This window comes from Carlito syrichta, unplaced genomic scaffold (assembly GCF_000164805.1).
Source record: "Carlito syrichta isolate Samal-C Ts95f unplaced genomic scaffold, Tarsius_syrichta-2.0.1 Scaffold314328, whole genome shotgun sequence".
In the NCBI taxonomy this organism is placed as follows: domain Eukaryota; kingdom Metazoa; phylum Chordata; class Mammalia; order Primates; family Tarsiidae; genus Carlito; species Carlito syrichta.
In genome coordinates this window covers 235,918-251,727 of record NW_007258424.1, presented here as the reverse complement: position 1 = coordinate 251,727, position 15,810 = coordinate 235,918, and the positions used below count along the sequence as shown (strand labels likewise).

Sequence of the window (15,810 nt, the reverse complement as noted above, 5' to 3'; positions counted from 1 at the left end):
CGAACCCGCGGGCTCAGGCAATTCACTCACCTCAGCCTCCCAAGGCGCGGGATTACAGGCCGAGCCACGGAGCCCAGCTCCTACCTCCCATTAAACATAGGAGGAACACAGTGTACATAGTGTACTATTGATTTCCATCTCTTTTTTCCCGTTTCTTGATCGTACACACAAGAAACACCTGTTAATGAACATAGCTACCATTTATGAGTACCGAGCATATGCTCGAAACTTCACACATATTGAACAATTTCATTCCCACAGCAAACTTACAGGTACTATCATTTCCATTTTAGGGGTAAGGAAATTGAAACGCAGGTAGGTTAGTAAGTTGCTCAAAGCCAGGCAGATATTAATTGGAGGGCATAGGATTCAACTGAATGAACCTCAAGTCAGAAGCTCTCTGATGTAGTGATTCTCATATTTAAGTGTGTATCAAGGGTTCCCTGGCTGCTCCTTGGAAATGCAGATCCCTTATCTTCAGAGACTGCTGGAGCCCAGAAATTGGCACTTTCAAGCAAATCAGGTGGCTTTCCTGATCTCTGCTGCTTCTGAGCATGGTTTAGTCACACTGTGGCCCTTGAGATGGTTCTATAATCAAGTCCTATGGGGTCGGGCTAGTCTTAGTCATGTTCCTAGGCTCAGAGCTAGCAGTCGGTTGGGGCTGCAGGCTTCAGAGTCACTCTAGGGTCCTCTGAAGGTCTTGCTGCTACGCTGAGCTCTGATTGGATGCCACCCTGAAACCACTTCTGAGATTTCCTTCCGAGCTTCCTCTGCCATTCCATAGACACCGCTGGGACCTGTCTATCGCTCTCAGCCCTGGCTACCCATGCTTCTTTTTTTTTTTTTGAGTTGGAGTCTCGCTCTGTCACCCAGACTGGAGTGCAGTAGCCACTCCCGGCCACCGCAGCCTCGACCTCCTGGGCTCCGGCGATCCTTCCGCCTCAGCCTTCCAAGTAGCTGGATCAACAGGTGCGCGCTACCACGCCCGGCTGGTTTTTGATTTATCGTAGAGATGCGGTCTCGCCAAGTTGCCCAGGTGGGTCTCGATCCCGCGGGCTCAGGCAATCCACTCACCTCAGCCTTCCAAGGTGCGGGATTACAGGCTGAGCCACCGAGCCTGGCTTACCTATGCTTCTTAGAGCCACCCCTGGATTCCCCTGCCTCAGCTTGGCTGACAGATGTCAGAGGCGAAATAGACCAGAGGAAACCTCAGGGTGTGCTTTGCCTTTTTCCTTACTAGGCTCAGAGCTAGCAGCCAGCTGGGGCTGCAGGCGTCAGGGTCACTCCAGGTCTTGCTGCAACGCTGCTCTCTGATCAGATGGGTCCAGGAGTCATCCCTCTAGTCTAATACGTAACATATGTGTTGTGCAATGATGCCGTTCTAGCACTGAATATTCAACTGTCCTTTCCAAAAACCTGCTATTCATCTTGCTTAGAGATGTGCCTCAAGAGATGAATCAGAAAAGGGAAACTGCCTGTCATTTGAATGTGTGGTGCGCTGAAAAAGAAAAGAAGGTAGCTGCAAGGATAGCAGAAGCCAGAAGTATTGGGAGGCTGAGTCAGGACTGGAGCCATTTGTAGAGATCGCACAGTAGAGAGCAGGGTATCGTTATGGAGACTACAGACTGCAATATTCATCTTTCCGTCTCGCAGTTCGCAGTCCCTCAGTCTCCTAGTATGTGCAATGAAAGATGGGAGTGGATGGCCAGGGCCCATCCAGGCCATAATACTTCTAAGGGCACTGGAGTTTTGTTCCATTTTACAGGGAGAGTTTTGCACTTCTAGGGTCACGTTAGCCAGCAGCCCCAGCTGGCCTTAGCTCTGTCCGTGCTGCAGAGACCTCAAGAATAAAAGGGCAGAGAGGAAGTGGGTGTGCAAACCAAAGTCGCAAGGCTGTCCTGGCAAACCTGGGAGGGGTGTGGGGTTTTCAGAGAGAGAGCAGGTCTTGGACTGGACAGTCACAGGCATCCTCACTGGTGAAAACAGAAAGTCAGGGGAAAGAAAAAACCCTAGGGAAGCTTTAGATGAGAAGAAAGAGGTAAAGAAAGTAAGAAACACTAAGGAGGTTAGTGTTCTATTTCTTTTTTTTTTAATTTTTAATTTTAATTTTTTTATTTTTAGTTGGAGTTTCACTCCGTCGCCCAGACTGGAGTGCAGTGGCCGCTCCCGGCCACCGCAGCCTCGACCTGCTGGGCTCTGGCCATCCTTCTGCCTCAGCCTTCCGAGTAGCTGGAATTACAGGCACGCGCTACCACGCCCGGCTGAATTTTGATTTATTGTAGATGAGGTCTCGCCTGCCCAGGCGGGTCTCGAACCCGCGGGCTCAGGCAATTCACTCACCTCAGCCTCCCAAAGGCGCGGGATTACAGGCTGAGCCACCGAGCCCGGCTTGTGTTCTGTTTCTGAAGGACAGGTCAGGTTGAGTTGGATGAACTGGAAATGATGGGTAGATGGATGGACAGACACATAGATGGGAAGTGAAGATGCCAAGATGGGGGACATCACAGCCACCCCGTGGAATTCTACTCATCTCCTCTAGTGGTGGAGAGGCTTGGTTTTGACTGTGAGGGGACTTTATATATGAGGTCATGTGTTAGATCTCACTGTCTTGATTCAAATGACTGGGAAGAGCCTGTGTCTTAAGTCTTATCTATGCATACCGGAAATATAATAAGTGCTCAAGAAATATCATGAAGGTGTAACCAAGGATTTTAGCCTTGAAGTGAATGATAAACACTCTTCTTTTACAGAAATAACAGAAGTGTTATTTCAATTATTTGCCTGTCTGATGGGGAAGGTCCAGTCTATGGAGGTAAAGGACATAGTGGAATGCCAATATGAAATCCTTAGTCGTCTTTCTGCTTCTTCCAAAACAAAACAAGAGAAAACTAGGTTTAAAAAAATGAGAAAAATATTTGCAACTCATATATTTGAAAAGGGTCCTATTTAGGAGAGATAAAGAACCCTAACTCAATAATAAAAAGATAAATAACCTAGAGCTGGTAGCTCTAGCTTTAAAGTTGTACTTTATACATTTTTTTTTCCTTCCCCCCTCTCCTCCCTCTAGGCTCTTCCACACACTGAAATGTTTACCCAACGCTATACTTTCTTAGAAATTCCAAGGGCTAATTTTAAAGCAAGCCAGACACGAAGGCCGGGCTGCGAAATTCTCTCTGCTTAGGGAGAACCTGGAGACAGTTCATCTACAACCGGCCACAATCAGGATACTGTCAGACCAGGCCCCTGAGAATTCTGGAAGCCACTATCAGAACAAACTAGGCCCGATCTTTTGTTGTGAAGCCTTCCCACCTGAGGGAATTCATGGTCAATTGGCCTAACACCCAGTGTCAGTCAAGATGTCAGTCAAACTCCCAACAGAAAATGACTGGAGATAGTCTGCAGAACAAGTCATGCAGACTGACACCCATTATCACCCCCGCATGTTGGCCACACCCAGTTTTCCATCATTTTTTTCTGAGTCGGAGTTTTACTCTGTTTCCCAGGCTGGAGTACAGTGGTATGCTCATGGCCACTGCAGCCTCCAGCTGCTGGGCTCAGACAATCCTTCCACCTCAGTCTTCCAAGTAGTTGGAACTACTACTTGGAAGCGCATGCCACCATGCCCAGCTAATTTTTAAATTTATTGTAGAGATGAGGTCTGGCCAAGTTGCCCAGGCTGATCTCACACCTGTGGGCTCAGGCAATCCTCTCACCTTGGCCTCCCAAAGTGCTGGGATTATAGGTGTGGGCCACCACACCGGGCCCAAGTTTCCCATCTTAAACCCTTACCCTCAGCCCAAAATCCTGAAATGGTTTATTGAGACGTGAGTTTGTCTATTTCCCCAATTGCTGGCTTTTGGAATGAAATCACCTTCCTGTCGTTACATCTCGTTCTTGTTCATTTCAGCCTGCAAGCAACGAGCAGCTGAACTTGCTGTCGTTAACAAAGGAAAAGCAATTCTTATTTTCATCATGATATTTATTTATTTTTAAGTCAGGGTCTCACTCTGATGGCTAGGCTGGAGTGTTGTAGCATGATCATGTCTTACTGAAGTCTCCAACTTCTGGGCTCAAATGATCCTCCTGAGTCAGCCTCCCTAGTAGCTGGGACTATAGGCATGTGCCACCACACTCAGCTAGGTCTTTTTTATATTTTGTACAGACAAGGTCTTGATATGTTGCCTAAGCTGGTCTTGAATTCAAGCTGGTCTTGAATTCCTGAGCTCAAGCGATCCTCCCATCTCCATCTCCCAAAGTGCCAGGATTACAGGCGCAAGCCACTGTGCTCGGTCCATCACAATATTTAATATGTTGCTTTGTACACAGTAAGCTTAATTCAAGTTTAATTGAATTTATTATCAATTTCTCCCTACCTTGTGTTTACTTTTTTGGAGTAAGGCTTTCCCTCTTCCTTTGTAATTCAATGAATTAAAAACACTTTTTCGTGGTCAGACATTTTCTTACCATTTCTACGGACTAGATAATTTAGTCACATGTCTGCATTATCTCAGAAATGTTATTGCAGTTACTTGCCTATCTGATGGGGGAAGCAAATGGACATGTACAATGGCAATGTCCATATTAAATCTTTAGAAGTTTTTCTGTTTCTTCCAAGACAAAAAAAGAGAAAACTAGATTTAAAAAACATGAAAAATATATTTGGAAATTATATATTTGAAAAGGGTCTCAGCTAGTATATATAAAGAACACTTATAGCCCAATAATAAAAAGATAAATAACCAAATTTTAAAATGGATACATGATTTGAATAGACAGTTCTCTAAAAGACATACAAATGACCAATAAGCACACAAAAGGATGCTCAACATCATTAGTCTTGAGGGAAATGCAAATCAAAACCACAATGAGATATTACTTCACTCCCCCCAGGACTGCTATCCAAAAAAAGACAGTCGATAACAAGCCCTAGTGAGGATGTGCAAAACTCAGAACCCTTATACATTGCTAGTTGTTGGGAGCCAACATCTACGGCTATACAGTTGAGGCCTATGAAGGCCCATGATGGAGATCTGCTTCTGACACAAAAGCATCAGTGACACCTATAGTGTTGGTATATGAATAGTGACCAGTTTGTATATGTGACATAAAAGCTTATATTATTTGAAAGTAAACCTTTTAACCAGTTAGGCTAAAATTTTAGGTAAAGCCTTACAGCAGAAAAACATTCTGTGCTTTAAGTTTTCATTTTTCTCTGACTCTCTGAGCCATTCTTAAGTCTCTGTTTTTCAGAAGTAACCATACAGCCTTTGTTCTTGTAAGCCCTCTGTAAGCAGTTTCTCCCGATAGCTAAAGATTAGCAACCAAAACTGTTTTAATAGTTTTGTTTTCCTGCCTCTAGCCAGGCAGAATGTTCTTAGTTTCATTATGTGCCAAAACTCTTAGTCTGCCTCTGCCCCCGGCCATCGTCATGGCAACTGTGCCTTTTCTCGTCCAAAGGTGTGACAACCACTATTTGATTTATTCACTTAGACCAGAAATTTTCTATCAGAAAGTTTAGAAATATATATACATAGTTCAGTTATCCATATATAACATTATGTGAACTTGTGCTTGCTACTTCACCTCCTTCTGCTTGAAATTTGCCCTCTAATATGCCTGTGTATGGTAGTGATAAAACCCAGTCACAGGTCTGTTGGAGTGTGATTCCTTAGTGCTTTCACTTATTATTGGATATACTTCTGCACTTTGGATTTCTGCTTTGAGGCATCGACTTCAGTGTCCGGCAGACTTCAGTGGTAAAGTACACATTGGGTTTGTCAAACACTGTGGTTAGCGTTCTCTGCTTCTCACTATTTAGCATTTCATAGAGGGCTCTGGCACCAGTGTCCCTGACAGAAATATTTTTTACTGCTGGACATTAAAATAAATAGTATAGATTTTGAGTGTTTTGTTAAATCATGGAAAATTAATAGGAAATTTTACATCAGGTAAAAATAAGAATAGCTTATAATATACAGATTAATCATTAGATATTATAGAAAACAGTTAGCAAAACTATTACTGAAATCATACACTTCTTATCTTGATGTAAGCTTTGTGAAGCATGATATGCATCATGGAATTTTGATTGTTAATTGTTACCTTAAGCAAAAATCTTTTGTGAAGTACGTTATGCATCATGAGACCTGTAAGCCCCCAGCAGGTATTTGTCATACTGCTGGAGGTTATAGAAAATGGTATATAAGCCGGAAAAAGTTTGAATAAAATTGGACTCAGTCCTGATCAGACTGATCCCAGAAGAACTGCCTCCGAGTGGTTTCTTCTCACCGTCCTGATTCCCTGGAGCAGGTCCAACTCCCCTCAGGTCGGGCTGGACCCCAACAGCTAGTGGGGATGTAAAATGTTGCAGCCACTTAGGAAACCAGCTGGGCAGTTCCTCAAAAAGTTAAACACAGAGTTAGCAATTCCACTCCCAGGTATATGCCAAAGAGACATGAAAATATATGCCTGTACGAAAACTTGTACATAGCAGTATTATTGATATATGATAGTCAAAACATGGAAACAAATGCCCAACTGATGGCAAATGGGTAAATGAAAATGGGTAAGTAAAATGTGGTATATTTATACAGGGGAATATCATTTAGTCAGAAAAAGGAATGGGTTATTGATACATGCGACAACATGATGAATTATTGAAAATATCACGCTAAGGGAAAGAAGTCAGTCACAAAAAAGCCACATGCTGTATAAATTCCATTTGTGTGAAATGTTCAGCATGGGTAAATTCATAGAGACAGAAAGTAGATTAATGATTGCCAGGGCCTGGGGGCCTTGCAATAAAACTCTTGTATCTATCTAGCAGTCCTGAAAGCTTTCTGAAGGATGTATTTTTACAGGAGTTACAACCTCATCACTTATTCATATCACCTGTGCTTAAGAAGTAGAGTCATGTCTAACAGGTGAGTAAGACATTTGTAACTGGATGCAAGCAGGCAGTCAGATGGTGGAGGAAAGGTAGTGTAGGGACAAAGGAACTGGAATCATTAGTGCATTCATGCAATGGACAGGAACCATGGGGACAAAATCTCACGGGGCTGAAATAAAATGAGGGAGAGAAAAGTGGCTACAGTTTGGTATGAGATATGACCTCAGAAGCGAGCAGAAGATGAAAGAGAACATGAACACTTGCTTGTCTAGCTTCTCTTTGCAGAGTCCTCCGACTCCTCCGAGACGGATCTTTTAAAAACGACTCAGGCTAGCGTTAAATCCAGGAACACAGGAATGTATGGGCAAAGGAAGAGAAGGGGTAAAATGACACCAAACTGAGAACTATTTACTGAGGGTATTTATAAGTTGCCTTCGAGGGAAATGAACAAGATTCGGTGAAGAGAAATTGGATTCAGTTTCTGTATCTGACGAAGGCCGGGCCCTGGATTTTGAAATGCACATCACGTCTCAGGTAGACACAGACTCCAGACAGACACATCTTGGCTGTTGGTAAGCAGACTGCTGTAAGCATGTTCTTATCCCCTGCATTCACTTGATTCAGCTCGTCTAGAAAGCGACAGAACAAATCGAGGGCCTTCCAGACACAGTTCTAGGGAAACAAATCCCTGCGCCTGCATTTGGAATTGGGCTGAATTGAGGTTTTCGTCTATTGTTGAACATTTTCTTCCTAGGAGAATAGTTACAAAGATGCAGCCTGGGTGAGGAGTGGCTGCGGACATTTACATTCCCAGAATCCCCTCGTCACAGGAAGAAATGATTAAACTCGGTGCAGACTGATTTGTTTGTGCTCACTAAGGATTTATGCTGCATCCGCGGCATCAAAGCAGGTCAGCCCTTCCAGCAACACCCTCCCCCTCAGTTACCTGGTTTCACTGAGGGAGCATCTCTTCGCCATAACGTGCCTGAAGCATGCAGGGTGCTGCTTAGAGGACAGGGCAGGAATTACAGCTATGCCTGAGCAAAGAGTCCCAGTAGCTCTAGTGTGAGCAGTGCCTCTCTGAAGTGTGGTTCCTCAGGGCTGAATTGTCTCTGCAGCACGCACCCCTGCAAGTCAGTCATTCCGAGGGACGGGCATTTCTGGCAGGCCCCTATTCTAGATCTCTTATGCCCACCGGGCTTCAATCCGTTCACGGTCTGGTACCTCCCCTTCAGAAACTAGATTCCTTTGCAAACTAGAACCTCAGCATCTACTCGGACGCGAATCCACACTGAAGCCTGGTCATTTAAGGAGTCTGACAAGAGCCGCTGGTCATTGTTAGGCAGGGATGCCTTCAACTTGGAGAATAACAGGGATTGTGACCTATGGTAACAGCCATGACGATCTTTCATGAAAGCCTTTGAGGAAGAGAGGAAAAGGACTTTCGGATCCTCCTTTCTTAATAATCAAATAAGTCTACATAGGAAACTAGTATTTGTCCAAATATCCATTAAATTTTTTTCATTTATGAAAGGGCAGAGCCCAAAACGGAGTTTCTCTGGTCTCTTTGAGCCCATACATGACGATAAGCCTTTCCTGGAACCCTGGGCATGTCACAGGACATTGAGATGAACATTTCCCAAGAATTTGTCTTTCAGCTACCGGCCCTACCCTTCTCATCTATGTGACTCACCCATCTGTTTGGTCATCAGAGATGCGGGAGATAGACCCTGTCACCTTGACATCAGCTTCTGTGAATATTTGCCCTCTCACCCCCGAAATTTAAAAAAACCCTAGTCTCTAGCACTCATCGCCATGCTTTCTGTAAGCTCTTGTCCCATCTCCAGTCTTGGAGAGAGAGATCCACACACACTCTCTCTCTAATCTATTATCTAAATAAACTATCTTTCCTAATCAAATTTCTGTGCAATTCTTTGCATATCTGCGGCACTGGACCAGCAATCTGAACTCACAATTTATTATAGGAAAAGGATCTGATAAACCTCTCTTGGTTTCATTTATATCCTGATCTTCAAAATGAAAATTGATCCAGAATGTTCAAGCAGAATATTGTTTCACAGAAGAGTCCTCCCCGGTCCTGAGGGCTTGCTGCCTTGACTCACTAAGAAGATGCAAATATAAGACCCATGGTGTTCAAGTCTGCATGCTCAGTAAGGGAAGATGTTGCCAAAGAAGATACATTTCCTGGGTGGCCTTTCTTTGTCAACCAATATTTACTGAGTTTTCATTTACTGAATTTTATGCTCAGTCTCTAGTCTGAGCATAAATTCACTGAGTCCCAGGAGCATCTGTTCATGTGTTTTGAGGAGAATGAAGAGAAGATGGGTTGCTGATTGCCAGTGAATCTTTTTAACTGGAATCTTATTCTCAATTTTCCATCTTGACCTGAGCTAGAAAATAGACTTTTATCATAATTCATCCCATGAATTAAAAGAAGACATCACGGCACCCAGGAACAAACAGAATAACTGGATAAAATAGACTTTAAATAAACTAACAATTATTAGGCAAGACATATTTGTAGGTTCTGGTTTGGATGGGCGTGACCTCTGACAAGTGGAAAAACCACCTCCCTTTCTATGTTTTTAAAACTGTAATCTTTAATTTTAAATTTTAATTTAATAGGCAAATAATGATTGAATACATTCGAGGTGTACAATGTGATGATCTGACATATGTTATACACCATGCAATGAAGACACAATCAAATTAATTAACTCATCAATTGCCAATCATGCTGTACCATGGAGTCCCAGAACTTGAACATCCTATAACTGAAAGTTTGTACCCTACTTCCCCCCATTTTCCCTCCTCCTCAGTCTCTAGGAACCACCCTTCCACTCTCTCTTCTATGAGCTTAAATTCTTTACATTCCGCATAAAAGTGAAATCATGCAGGATTTGCCTTTCTGCTAGACTGCAATCTTGACTTCATTTTACAAATAACACGAGCTATCCCGGGGCTAAATCACAGTTCTTAGCAGGCTATCCTGGAAACTCCGGAATGCATTCAAGACCTACCCTAACGTCCTTATTATCCTTAAAGTAGTGTCAGAATCACCCTGGAACTCCTTAAAACTGTGAACCCTCCTCCCCTAAGATCTTCCAGACCTTGTGCTGGGGAAAAGATAAAGCTGTCAAGGTCATTAATGTGTCCCTTTCCTCTCTGCCTTCCAAGCAGTTCAAAGACACTCTTCTACTCTAAATTTGCAAGAGTCCATACTTTCTAACAGCCTACGTGCAATCTGTATAAAATGTATGTCAATCTAGATGGCTGTGCTCACCTACTCTATCCTTATGACTCTTGGAGTATCCTCCCTCCAGTCAACCAGGGAGCCAGAGAACCCTTGAATAACCCTCCTCTCTCCTCTCCAGTGGGAAAATGCTGAATACGTAGGATATTTCATTCTAGTCCAGGAACTTTGCCCCATAGAATCCATCAACCTAGTCCTTTTCTGGTATGCACTGAAAGTCAGATCCTACTTGTGATTTGGTCAGATTCATTTTCCAAATTACCACCTCCAGAAAGAAGGGCTGGGTGATAGCACCCAATTCATTATGGTCTGGACAGGGGTCAGGACAACTGGGATTGGTTAAATCGAGTAACTCTACTGTAACATTTTAGGGAAAGTCCGGAGAGCAGTGGATTAGGGTGATGAAAGGTCTTGGGGAAAATTCCTAACTAGGTAGGGTGGAGTATCCCAGGCTGGCCTTTACAGCTTCATTTACAAGTTCTTTAAGGCCTCTATTAGTCTGTAAAATGGGAAAAGATGTTTGTTCCTTTCATCATTCTCAAGATACGGGCTTTTCCCAGCTTCAGGAAAGAACATTACATCTGCTGTGTGTTTTCTTCATTAAATTTCCCATGACTCAGTGTCTTTCACCAATTTCAATTCAGATCTAACTTTATATTTAATACTCAGGCCAGTTAAAGGGCCTAAATATCATTTTTGAGTGACATGATATGTCAGCCTACGTGTGGGGGTCACCAAGGGAAAAGCCCTTCTTAGCTACGTGCCAAAGCATATATACTAGCTTTGACTGCAACAAGCTATCAGGTTAATGCTTTTAATCTGCTAAAACTAGTTATCATCAAATACTAAGTCGATCGGCAAAGGACAGACACTGTTTTCTGTTCTGAGATAGAGGCAGCCGTCTGGCCATGCGGGGCCTCCTAGGCCATAATAAGGTTTATTATTTCTCTTCCTGATGGGGTTTTAGCAGAGGAATGCCAGGATCTGACCGGGATTTTCAAGATGACCCCAGCTGCTGGATTGAGGATGAATTCAAGGTGGTAGAGTAGATTAAGGAGTTCAAGAGGGACAACCGTAATATATATTCTTAGAGGAGACAATTGTTGAATGTGTGAAAGAATCTATCATCTATCTGTCTATCTATCAGCTAGCTATCAATCATCTATCTATAATCAACTTATCATCATCTGTCTATATCAACTCTCTAATCTACCATCAGTCTATATTCAATTATTCACCTATCATCTGTCTAGCCATCATCTATCATATATCTATCAACCATCTATCTATAATCAATCTATCGTCTAGCCATCTGTATCAACTATCATCAATCTATTTTCAATCATCTGTCTATTAGCTGTCTAGCTATCTATTATTTATCATATATCTGTCATCCATCTATCTTTCATCAATCTATTTTCTTTAGTTCGCCTCAATTAAGCAAACATTTATTGAACACCTACTATACACCTGACATTATACTATGCGACAAGATCAACCAGATTAACCAGACACTCGGGAGAAGAGAGACTAGATAAATGCACTTGAGAAGGGGAGGAGAGGGTAAGGTCCATCAGGCATCCTGGGGGGCAGAAAGGAAGAGGAATAAATGAGAACTACAGGACTGGTGAGACAACACTGCCAAAGACATCTTTCTAACTCGCTCGTGAAAGCCTGTTTTTCCATGATTGAGGCCTTTGCTTTTGTGCTGCGATATACTTATCACCTCAGATGTATCAGGATTGATATATAGGACCCACACAGTTCAAAATTTCCCTCTGACTCATAATTGATGAATGCATTGTTAAAATAAAATATGCTCTTTGTGTTTCGATCAGATTATTGATCTATTTTCAATCATTGATATATCTATCCTCTATCTAGGTATCTATCATCTATCTACCTCTTCAATCATTTATCTATCATCCATCTAGCTATCATCTATCACCAATCTATCATCTATGTATCTGCTAACTAAATACACAAACATTACATATGCAATTGCCTTGTATACCAAAGAGCTCTCTGCAAGCACAGAGAGCCAGTTCAGCCTGCTCTTATGGCAGGATCAGACTTGCAAGCCTCCTACCCTTGGGCTTGAGTCGTTCTCACCAGTTTGGTGGAGGTCCTGCTCTGGGCTGTGTCTTTGGTGGAGGTGGAATTCTGCTGGTGCAGAGTTTGCAGAAACCGAGGTTATCCTTGATAAATACAGAGGCAGGCTTGCCGCTGGAACGTCCCCTCTCCCGGGGGTGCCCAGTGGGCCACAGAAAGTGGCGGTGGAGACACCCTCTTTTCTTCCTCAGAGGTCAGTGGCCCTTCTGCTTCCTCCCTGTCAGGACGTGGCTGTGGTTCAGCTTCTGAGGACTCCTCAGCTCAACACGGCTCTCCAAGCCAATAGGGGCCCTGGAGGCAGCACACGGAAAGGCTTAGTCTGGCTTTGTCTTCCCCCCTTAGGATGAAACAGGGAAGATCCACGTCCTCCCCAGATACACAGACCAGCAGAGGAATATGAGCACACAGCAAGCACCCATGCGTGACAATAAAAATGCTGGGGCAAATGTTCAATTCACAAGGATGGCTGCTTCATGGAATGAAAGCAACTTCCACTTTTGAGACGCGTTGCCTTCTGAAGGTGAAAGGATCAGGTGGCCTTGACCTGTCATCACCATCATAAGAAATGGGCATTTTTAAAATCACTCCCTCTCCTGTGGGAAATGCTTTGAAGCTTTGACGCACTTGACAAGGATCCCCGGTCTCACTAGCAACCTCTTCAGGGGTCAGGCAGGAGGAGGCCACTTGCTGACACCTTGCCAGGCATCCTCTGAAATTCTACACAGGTGCTTGTCTGGGCAGGCAGGGACTCTGCTACCAGATGCCTCACTACGCTCTGGTAGCCCTGGGAAATTCCTGCTTGGCTGGCTTATTTGGGTCTCCGGTATCTGTCTTTCTTGTTTTTGAGTTGGAGTCTCACTCTGTCACCCAGTCTGGAGTGCAGTGGCACGCTCACAGTCACCGCAGCCTCCACCTGCTGGGCTCAGGGGATCCTTCCACCTCAGCCTTCCAAGTAGCTGGAACTACAGGCGCGTGCTCCCACGCCCAGCTTATTATTATTATTATTTTGCTTTTTTTTATTGTAGAGATGAGGTCTCACCAAGTTGCCCAGGCTGGTCTCGACCTCCTCAGCTCAGGCAAACATCTTGCCTCGGCCTCCCAAAGTGCTGAGATTACAGGCTTGAGCCATCACGCCCAGCCCGGCGAAGCTTAAACAGTGTGGGGGGGGGGAGGGGCGGGGCGGGTAACAGTTCTGAGAAACAGAGCTTTACAAGAATATCCAAATGTAGGGGTACAAGTGAGTATATCTCATCCTTCCTCTCCCTGGCCAGAGTTACAGGTATGCCGAGATGCTCATGCCCTCAGTCCTGGGTAGTCACCTCCAGCCAGGAGCTGGCTCATCCAGTTAGCCAGCACGCACACAGGGGTTGACATTATCTGTTTCCTCCCTGGGAGCTGAAGGAAGTCACCCTGAGACCCGTCTCCTGTGAGGACCTCTTTTATGGGTTTCTCACTGATCCCATCCCCGGTTCCTGCGAATGTCTATCTACAGCCTGGCAGAAGACAGATGCTTTCACAACTGGAGTGTTGCTGCCACTTTGTTCTGGATCTGCATTCTCTTGTCTGTCCCCAGAGCAGGTGTGTTGTGGAGTCTGGGATCTTTAGGATGCCGGGAATTAGGAAAACCTGGGAAGTTTGGAAAAGCATCCTGGGAAAACACTTCTAGTGTTGCAAGCTTGACTGACTACGAATAGGGAGAATATTCCATGAAAAAGGAAATGTGTCTTTTCCTGGCTTCTTGCCATAACCCGATGGGTAAGGGGGTCAGCTGAACTGTTTCTGCTTGAGTCTCTCATGACTGAGGAAAACAAGAGGAAGTGAGGAGGGCCTATCCAGGGCACACTTTACACCATATAGTTGCTTTGATTAGTCTCCGTAAGAAAGAAGACATGGTTTGGTTATCGTGTTTTCCATGTGTGCTTAAAGAGTAACAGAATTTCAGAGGTAGAATGAAGCCTATTGATTTTCTTTTCTTTTTTCTTTTTTTGAATTATACAAATTCACTTTTATTCTAGTTTTCACAATGAGTGTCTATTGATTTTCTAAAGCATCACTCATTTACAGGTGAAGTGACTGAAGCCCCAGAGGCTAAAAGACCCACCCCAGGCCTCGGTGCAGGCAATCTCCCCTGCAGGATATGACTTCAAGCTTTGCATTTTGAATTCAGACAAAAGTGTCTGGATCAATGTTCTATCTGTGCCTAAATGCTGTTATAAGATTTTTCCTTTAGAGAGTTTTGGAAAAAGTGCATCGAAGAAATGCTGGCTCTTTAATGCACACATCTCTCAGGGGTGAGGGGATAGAAATAAATAGAAAAAATAATAAATAAATAGACTCTGTGTTGCATATGCCAGGGAGACAAACCACTGGCTCCTTCGCTACCAACCACCACCCACCCTCTCCCTTTTCCACAATGACAAGCGCTGACACTTTCTCACCTCAGTATTGAGCAAGGACTTGGCATCTATTTGCAACACTTGCAATAACTCTATTATTCCCGTTTTACAGATGAAGAAACAGAAGCTCACGAAGGTTAAATACTTGCTACAAATCACACTGCTTGGTGAGTGGTGAAACTCTAATGTATCTGATTTCAAGGGCAAAAACATCGGTTTGCATCTCTGGGCTCTGTCAAAGCCATGTGACCCAGCGAGAACTCCCCCCTCCACCGACTCTCTGTCAAAAACTCCCCAGGACCTGTGCGGGTGGGGTCCACCCCTTGTCTACCTGCAGAACTCTCCTTCTGATTCCGGCAGCGTCAGCGAGGCCATGGGGTTCTTCATCAGATCGGCCACCACGAGGTCTTTGGCTGTCATGTAGAAGAAAGGAATCCCAGTGCTGTTGTTGAAGGGGCCGTCGCTGACGGGCAGGCAGTTCCCAAACGGCAACCCTTGGATCTAAGAAACAGCACAAAGACCTTGTCAGTGCAGAGCTGTGGCTTGACTTGAGCTGGGAGCTTAGCTTGTGTCTCTGGCCAGGAAATACCGCACCAGGAATTAGTGGGAATCATGGCACCACAGTAGTTTTGACAGGCAGTAAATCGAGGCTAGGGGGTCCCCAGTCTACCCAATTCACCCAGAGATGGTGCCAGCATTTCTCTATAGATGCTTAACGGTGGTGTTCTGTTTGGAAGAGATGGCTAAAGGATTATTCTCGAAGCTGCCTGTGCATAGCAAGCACACTCACTTTACTGATTTTAATGTTATTTTGGGGAAGGGCAATGGAATTTATGGGGGGGGTGCTAAACCTTTGTTGTAAGCAGCCCCCTAAAGCCCCACTGCCTTCCCTGCCTCCCATAGTTTTTGGCAATTTTGGGGAGATGAGTCTTTCGCATCTTGCTTGTTCTTTGGACTCCAGGAACTTACTAGAGTGTTTCCTTTAGGGTTATATCACTTCCTTATTTTTTAACTGCATTTTTTATTGTAATCGATAATATTTCTTTATATAATTCATCAAGTCATGGATATTGTTATACTTTTAGCATAAAGGAAGTCCCAGAAATATGACATACAATTTTTTTTTTTTTTTTTTTTTT

General features: G+C 44.0%; 1 protein-coding gene and 1 pseudogene across 1 annotated transcript in view; both read right to left on the bottom strand.

The window, feature by feature from the left end:
* The window catches only part of LOC110596809, a 37,337-nt pseudogene extending 29,470 nt beyond the window's left edge, over window positions 1-7,867 (bottom strand).
* CREG2 (cellular repressor of E1A stimulated genes 2) overlaps window positions 1-15,810 on the bottom strand; it is a 66,071-nt gene that overhangs the window by 48,036 nt on the left and 2,225 nt on the right. The window contains exon 2 of the mRNA XM_021719223.1: window positions 15,003-15,172. Within this exon, the coding sequence (XP_021574898.1) occupies window positions 15,003-15,172 (170 nt within the window). The remainder of the gene's footprint in view (window positions 1-15,002; window positions 15,173-15,810) is intronic.